General features: G+C 45.9%; 1 protein-coding gene across 1 annotated transcript; it reads left to right on the top strand.

Annotated features, from left to right (window-relative positions):
- The first annotated feature begins 3,039 nt into the window (after positions 1–3,039).
- On the top strand, positions 3,040–7,056 carry LOC125485158 (plexin-A1-like). The gene is made up of 3 exons (XM_048606675.1): positions 3,040–3,096; positions 4,021–4,167; positions 6,874–7,056. The coding sequence occupies exons 1-3, from the start codon at positions 3,040–3,042 to the stop codon at positions 7,054–7,056; spliced, it is 387 nt and encodes a 128-aa protein (XP_048462632.1).
- Positions 7,057–8,424: the final 1,368 nt, after the last annotated feature.

Here is an 8,424-nt window from a genome sequence, read left to right as displayed (position 1 = left end):
ATTTGTTCTGTACTTTGCTTTATTTTCTCTCTTTGATGTTCACCAAAGCTGTTCTTCAGTAAAAATGCCAGTTATTTTTCTCAACAAGATTTGCTGTTTTCCCATCTTCACAGTGATGATTGTGGCAGATATATTCTTGCTCTCTGCATCTCGATGCTTTCATCCTGCTTCACTGTCTATACTTCCTTCACATTCTTACTTCCTCGACCAGCTTTGTGCACACATATCTGCTCATCACCATCTTTTTCACTGTTCCTGTTTACCAAACACATTTTCATTTCCTCCTCTTCTTTTTCCCTCTCACACTTGTTCTTTCGCTCCTGCACTCTCTCTGCCTTCCTGCTGCCGTATTCCCTACTCACTCACTCACTCACACACTCACTCACTCTTTCCCTCTCCAACACACACACTCTCTTGTCTCACTCACTCTCACTGTCATTCTCACTCACATTCTCACTCTCCCCCACACTGTCACTATCTGTCTCACACACACTCTCCCTCACACAAGTCTCTTGCAAATTTCTCACACTCTGTCTCAGGCACTCTCTCACAATCACACACTATCACACACTCAAACACTTTCTCTCAGTCTCTCTCACACTCTCTCACACATACACTCCCTCTCACACACCCTTTCCCACTCTATTTCTCTCTCTGTCTCACACACTCTCACTCTCACACACTCTCTCACATACACAGTCTCACACACACACCCTCTCTCACACACACCCTCTCTAACTCTTATTTCTCTCTCTCACACTCTCACTTTCACACACTCTCTCTCTCATGTACACACTCTCTCACACACCCTCTCTCACTCTATTTCTCTCTCACTCTCACACACTCTCTCTCTCACCTACCTACTCTCTCTCGCACACACACTCTCTCTCTCATGCACACACTCTCTCACACACACTCTCTCACTCTATTTCTCTCTCTCGCTCACACACTCTCACTGTCATACACTGTCTCTCTCTCTCAGACACACGTGCAGGAGGAGAGTGTGCATTGATCAAAGGATCTCTCCACATGCCTGAAGAAGGTCCTGTCCTGGGCTTTTGTTGTCATTCCAATGGGGTAGACCCATTCCTGCCCTCACAGCTGCCATGCCAATACGCAAAGGGAGAAGTTGAGAAGGAGAATCCTTCGTGTTCACCTCAGTCGATGTAGGGGAGTGAATCCTGTTATTGGCATCACTGTATATCAGAAAAACCAGGTTTCCAGCTATCAGTGCTAACTGGAGCCACCATGCTATGGTAGAGGGCCCTTGGCCTTGTTAAACAATCAATCACTACAGACTGAGATGAGAAGACATTTCTCCAACCAAAGGATTGTGAATCTTTGGATTCCTCTGACCCTGGAGATGATCCATTGTTGACTACATTTAAGGTTGGGATAGAGAGATTTCCCATCCCTTCGGAATCATGGGATATGGGGAACAGTGCAAAATGTTGCTAGTATTAATTATGGCGCAGGCTCGATGGGCTGAATGGCTCCTATTTCTGGTTATCTTGTGCTGTGACTCACATCTTATGACTTAGGCAGGTGGACATCACCAGAGCGTCTCTGTAGCAGCAATGAGACTGGGTTAACAATCCAGAGAAATCCAGTGAGTGCAGGTTCAAATCCCACAGTGCCAGACGGAGGATTTAAACTGGATCCAAAAACACAAATTGTGAAGTGTAAACTGTCAGCGAAAGTGACCGTGAAGGAATCTGTTATCCTCCACCCAGTCTGTCAGTGACTCCAGCCCCAAAAATCAACGTGCTTAACTATCCTTCTGTGGCTTAACTTGGTCATCAAATCAAACAGGAGGCTCGCCAACACTATTGCAAAGTGGGAGTCAACTGAGCAGACCCTTAACTCTTTTACCCTGGATTATCTCCAGGTAAGGTCAGAAGTCCAAGGATGCCAGGTCATAGTCCAACAGTTTATTTAAAATAACAAGTTTTTGGAGCACTGCCCCTTCATCAGCGCTCCGAAAGCTTGTGATTTCAAATAAACCTGTTGGACTATAACCTGGTGTCGTGTGATTTCTGACCTTGTCCACCCCAGTCCCACACCGGCATCTCCACATCACATCTCCAGGTAATAAACCATAAACAACGATCTCTTTAGTGACAGCAACACATAGAATGCCTAAAGTGCAGAAAGAGACCATTCAGCCCATCAAGTCTGTATGATCCTCCAAAAAGCATCCCCATCCAAACTAAGTCCCCTCCCCTTCATCCCTGTAATCCCTGTAATCCCACATTTCCCCATGGCAATCCACCTAGCCTCTATATCCCTGAACACTACGGGTAATTTAGCGTGGCCAATCCACCCTAACCTGCACATCTTTGGACTGTGGGAGGAAACCCACACAGACACAGGGAGAATGTACAAACTCCACAGACTGTTGCCTGAGGGTGGAATTGAACTCAGGATCCTGGCGCTGTGAGGCAGTAGGGCTAACTACTGAGCCGCTGTACAACCCTGAGAGTGACTGATTTTAAACAAAAATTACTACTTAAAATTGAACCTGGAATCATGTGTAGGTCAGGTAAGCTCAGTAGATTTCCCTCCCTGGGGATATTAGTGAACCAGATGAGCTTTTAATACAACTGATCATAGTTTCACAATCACTATCACTGAGATTGGATTTATTTATTTATTTCGAACCACCCTGTTCAGAGACACTATTACACACTTTAGGAACCATCAGGAGTTGAGCCCAGGCCGCTGCACCAAAGAACCCTGCCAGATCAGATTTATTAACAGGGTTGAAAATCTACCAGCCACTGCTGTGGGGGTGGAGGGATATTCGAACCCATGTGCCCAGGATTGCCAACTGAGTAACACTACCGGGTCATCCCTAGTTTCCTGTGGAAGGCGCACTGAAGTTGTAACGTGTTAGATAGGCATATGGATGATAGTATAAGGTAGGGGTGGAGGTTAGATAGACCTTAGGATTAGGGTAAAAGTTCGGCACAACATCGTGGGCCGAAGGGCCTGTACTGTTCTATGTTATAATGAATAAATCTGGAATTATAATCTACGATGGTGACCATGAAACCATTCTTAATTGTTGTAAACAACCTGTTTCCCCAGTACCTTGTAGGGCAGGAAATCTTACCTGGTCTGGCCTACAGGTGACTCTAGACGTGGTTGATTGTTAACTGTCCTGTGAAAGGGCCCAAGCAAATCATTCAATTCAAAGGCAATTAGGGATGGGTAAGAAATTCTGTCCCTGCCAACAGTAAGCACATCCTGTGACAAAAACAAAGGAACAAGGAAGGGGTGACAATAAGAATTGGGAGATGATGGCCTATTGGTATTATTGCTAGACCAGATTGCTAGAACTAATGTTCTGAGGACCCCAGTTCAAAACCCACCCTGGCAGATGGTGGAATTTGTATTTAATAAAGAATATGGAATTAAGGGTCTAATGATGGCCGTGAATCCATTGTCACTTGTCAGGAAAAGCCCATCTGGTTCACTAATGCCCTTTAGGGAAGGAAACTGCCATCCTTACCTGGTCTGGCCTACATGTGACTCCAGACCCGCAGCAATGTGGTTGACTCTATACCACCGTTGGGGTGATCAGGGATGGGCAATAAGTGCTGGTCTAGCCAGATATACCCACATCCCATGACTGAATAGTTAAAAAAAATTCTGCATATAAACTGACGTTTTCCCAGCCACCATCAGTTCTGAGGAAGGGTCACTGGACCCGAAACGTTAACTCTGTTTTCTCCTTCACAGATGCTGCCAGACCTGCTGAGCTTTTCCAGCAACTTTGTTTTTGTTCCTGATTTACAGCATTTTTGGTTTCTAAAAAAAAATCTTGTTTGGCCTGGACAGTGGAGTTGCTAGTAGTCTCCACATGAGGAGGTTTGCTACCAGGAGAGATTAGGCTCACTGTTTACTTCTTCTTTCCTTAGATTGTGGTATTTTACATGGAGCTGGTGTTCTTCGTACCCAGTGTTGCCCCCTCTGACACAACGTTAAGCTCACTATTTCCTCTTCTGGCTTTGGCAGGAATGTGCTGGGGAGCCTCTCTTCATGCTGTACTGTGCCATCAAGCAACAGATGGAGAAAGGACCCATCGATGCCATCACTGGGGAGGCACGGTACTCTCTGAGCGAAGACAAACTTATTCGCCAGCAAATTGACTACAAGACGGTGGTAAGTGTGTTAACTGCCCTGGTCCTAAACACTCTGGGAGCTCCCACACTGTGTGGAGAGACACTGTACATTTTCATTCTTCAGCGTAAGGTTCCTCATCATTACCTGGAAATTCTTGAACATTCCAAACTTAGTGATTAAAGTTACTGTGCCCATGGCCCGTGCCAATCTCATGGCTTCCTTTACCAAGATGATAATCACACAGTTACAGCTGTTGAGCGCATATACTTGGTAAACTATCTGTTTGGGTTCCATGTTCAAACCCTTTAACTGGGGTAAAATCAGCAGGGAATTGTGTTTAACCCTTTCCCTCTTGAAAGGTTTGTTTCATTTTCTCAGATTGATTTTTCTCTCAAACATATTCTTTGTGGTTTGCCAGTGTTTTTCCCGCCTGCACCAATCTCCCCTCGCCACCCTTCCCCTCCTCATCTGCTTCCCCCACTGACTCATGGAGGGGGGAGGGGAAGGGTTTCAATGAAGATTCATACTCCCCCTCCCTATGATTACAGTGTGGCAATCAGAGAATGAGCAACAACTTACATTTATATAGCACCTCTGACATAGTAAACTGTCTCACGGTGCCTCAAAGACGTCATCATCATCCAGAACCTGACATCGGGCTGTGCAGGAGTTTATAGTGCATTACCTAAAGTGCCTTTCGCTGGCTCAGGATGTGCCACTGTTATGAACCAGGCCAGTTTTCACATTCCCCCCGTGTCTGCGTGGTTTCCCTCTGGGTGCTGCAGTTTCCTCCCACAGTCCAATGATGCGCAGGCTAGGTGGATTGGCCATGAAAAATTGCCCATAGTGTTCAGGGATGTGTAGATTAGGTGGGTTATAGGGGGATGGGTCTGGGTGGGATGCTCTGAGGGTCGGTGTGGACTTGTTGGGCCGAAGGGCCTGTTTCCACACTGTAGGGATTCTATGATGATGACCTATGATGAAAACATATCAAGGAGATAGCCTAGACCCTAACTTTTGTCTTATTTAAAGGTGTGACATTTCCAGATGTAATTCAGTTGGTTCAAATTACTAGGCTTTAAGCAAAACACACTTTATTCTTACACTGCAGCTAAAATGCAAACAAAAAAAATTGATATAACTTTAACTGTATTGAAATACTTAACAAAATAATATATTACTTACTTACTACTCATCAACCGTTCCAATATAGTAGTTTCCCATAAACACACCCTTGGCAAAGGCAAATTCAGCAAAACAGGTTTTCCTGACTTACTATCTCCTCCAGTCCCGGTGAAGGAACGCTGACAGAATGAATGCAGCAGCAGAGAGAACATAAGCTTTTTGCAGCAGCTGAGAGAAAGCTGTATCTAGCAGATTCAACTCTAAAACCCCCCCAACTTCAACAAGTGAAAACAAAACTAAACCTCTGGGTCTGTGTGAGCCTGACTCCACCCACTCATGCTTCTTTTGTCTAATTTTCAAAATCACCCAAATCTATTTACTCTGCTTTCCATGGAGCAGACACCTTGGTACCAGGTTTACAACACTCTCCTTCAAGAGAACCACGCATTTATAGTCACACTACCTTCAACACACCATCTGATTGAAGGGTAGTTCCTGTTGTAGTTGAAGTGGGCAGTTAAGCTGCACACAGCAAGATCCCACAAATATGCTAGGATAAACAGCCAGATAAACTGGTTTTACTGATGTCGACTGGGGGACATATGTTGGTCCATGATTTTAGGAATCATCCTCCCTACAGCTTCACTGTGAATGGCAGCTGTGGGATTCTTTTATGACTGTCTTATGCACCTAGGGTTAACCTTTTGTCTGAGACTGGCACCGCTGACCATGTGGCACCCCTGACAGTGTGGCACCCCTGACAGTGCGGCACCCCTGACATTGTGGCACCCTGACTCTGTGGCACCCCTGACAGTGTGAACCCTGACAGTGTGGCACCCTGACACTGTGGCACCCCTGACAGTGTGGCACCCTGGCACTGTGGCACCCTGACTCTGTGGCACCCTGACTCTGTGGCACCCTGACACTGTGGCACCCTGACAGTGTGGCACCCCTGACAGTGTGGTACCCTGACACTGTGGCACCCCTGACTCTGTGGCACCCTCACAGTGTGGCACCCTGGCACTGTGGCACCCTGACAGTGTGGCACCCTGGCACTGTGGAACCCTGACTCTGTGGCACCCTGACAGTGTGGCACCCTGGCACTGTGGAACCCTGACAGTGTGAACCCTGACAGTGTGGCAACCCAACAGCATAGAACCCCCAACAGTGTAGCACCCCAACAGTGTTGCAGCCTGATGGTGTGGCACCCTGATAGTGTGGCAACGCAACCGTGTGGCACCCCCGACAGTGTTGCAACCCGACAGTGGGGCACCTCCAACACTACAGCACCCCTGAGCGTACGGCCCCTCTGACAGTGCCAACCTTCTGACACTGCGATATTCTAGAGTGGGGTCACTGACTGTGGGATAAAAGGGGTACAGGTCCACCATCTGTTGGTTTCAGGATGTAGTTACTGATTCGATGTAGGGAAAGGAGCAGCTAAATTGTGAGAAACCATCAGATCACCGGATCATGTTAGCGTCAGGACCTCACTTTCAAGGAAGCGTAGACTAGTTGAATGCAGAAAGAAGTTTTTCTGAAGTTGCAGATTCAGTGAGAACCCTCTGTTTCTGTGGTAGCAGTAACAGCCCCTCACTTGTGCCTGCTTTTCACTAACAGACCCTGAACTGTGTGAACCCGGAGAACGAGAATGCTGCTGAGATCCCTGTCAAGGTTCTGAACTGTGACACTGTCACGCAAGTGAAGGATAAGCTGTTGGATGCATGTTACAAAGGTGTCCCCTACTCACAGCGCCCCAAGGCAGCAGACATGGACCTCGGTAAGAGCTGGCATCATCGATAAACTGGGTCTTGGGGAAAGTGGGAAATGGCTCAAGCTGGAGTATCCTTCCGAATAAGACGAATTGTGGCTCTGAATTACATCTCACGGCATTTGCTATCAGCTCAACTTTGTGCTGCATGTTTAGGTTTAAACGATAGTTCTGTCAGAGTCGCTGGGAGTACGAGCGGGTAATAGAATAATTCAGAACCTGAGGCTTTGGAGAATAACAGGAGTGATTGTTTATCTCTTTATTAATCTCCTCTTATAATTCAAACTTTAAACCAGGGTAAGCAGCTCTGGATGGGCCACTAATCAAACAACTAATGGAAACTTGCTAAATCAAGGTAATCATTTTCTGATGAAGGGTCTAGGCCCGAAACGTCAGCCTTTCTGCTCCTATGATGCTGCTTGGCCTGCTGTGTTCATCCAGCTCTACACTTTGTTGTCTCTAAATCAAGGTAATATTCTTTGTTTTGTGAATTGTGCTTCACTACAAAGGGCTGGGTAATTTGTGCTGTTCCATCACAAGTTTCTCAAGAACTGCATTGCACCCTCAAGCTTCTCAAAGACTTTCAGGAAGTTGATGGATTTGGGTACAAGCTGCTCTCTCAGCATAGAAAATCACCTCTACTAATTAATGGTTCGACGATTAAGGTAGGTTAACATATTACAGACCTTATCATTGTTCATAATGATCATCCAACTCCAAAAAGTGAACAATTATAAAATTATGCCAGTAGCCATTGTGCCTAAGAATGGACTTCCATTCCTGCTCAGAGTCATTTGTTGTCAGAGATTTTAAAAATGCATTTCCTAATTTGTCTTTTTTCCCCTGGTGGAATGATGTGCCCCAGGACCCCAGTCTCTGAAGGCCTTATCCAAAGGTCTATCCCCTATCACTAAATGGTGAGTTGGTGGCATAGCAATAATGCCGCTAGGTTACCAATTCAGGAGCTCAGGCTGCTGCACTGAGGACTTGTGTTCAAACCTCACCATGGTAACTGGTGCATTTAAATTCAACTAACTAGTTAATCTGGTCTCAAAAGGTGGATACAGTAACTATGGTTATAAAGTCATAGAGCTGAACAGCATAGAAACAGACCCTTTAATCCAACTCATACATGCTGACCAGATATCCTAAATTATTCTAGTTCCATTTGCCAGCATTTAACCCATATCCCTCTAAATCCTTCCTATTCATATATCCATCCAGATGCCTTTTATATGTTGTCATTGTACCACTTCCTCTGGCAGCTCATTCCATACACGCACCACCCTTTGTGTGAAAAAGTTGCCCCTCAGGTCCCTTTTAAATCTTTCCCCTCACACCTTAAGCCCATGCCCTCTAGTTTTGGGCTCTCCCAACCCAGGGAAAAGACCTTGATTATT

Source organism: Rhincodon typus, chromosome 16 (genome assembly GCF_021869965.1).
Source record: "Rhincodon typus isolate 14 chromosome 16, sRhiTyp1.1, whole genome shotgun sequence".
Lineage (NCBI taxonomy): Eukaryota > Metazoa > Chordata > Chondrichthyes > Orectolobiformes > Rhincodontidae > Rhincodon > Rhincodon typus.
This window is presented reverse-complemented; position numbering and strand designations above follow the sequence as displayed.

Excerpts from the sequence above, each read along its gene's own strand:
- LOC125485158 (XM_048606675.1), top strand. The coding sequence starts at position 3,040 with ATGGTGACCATGAAACCATTCTTAATTGTTGTAAACAACCTGTTTCCC. Across the intron at positions 3,097-4,020 it reads ACCTGTTTCCCCAGTACCTT|GAATGTGCTGGGGAGCCTCT; the intron begins GTAGGGCAGGAA and ends TGGCTTTGGCAG. Across the intron at positions 4,168-6,873 it reads AAATTGACTACAAGACGGTG|ACCCTGAACTGTGTGAACCC; the intron begins GTAAGTGTGTTA and ends TTTCACTAACAG.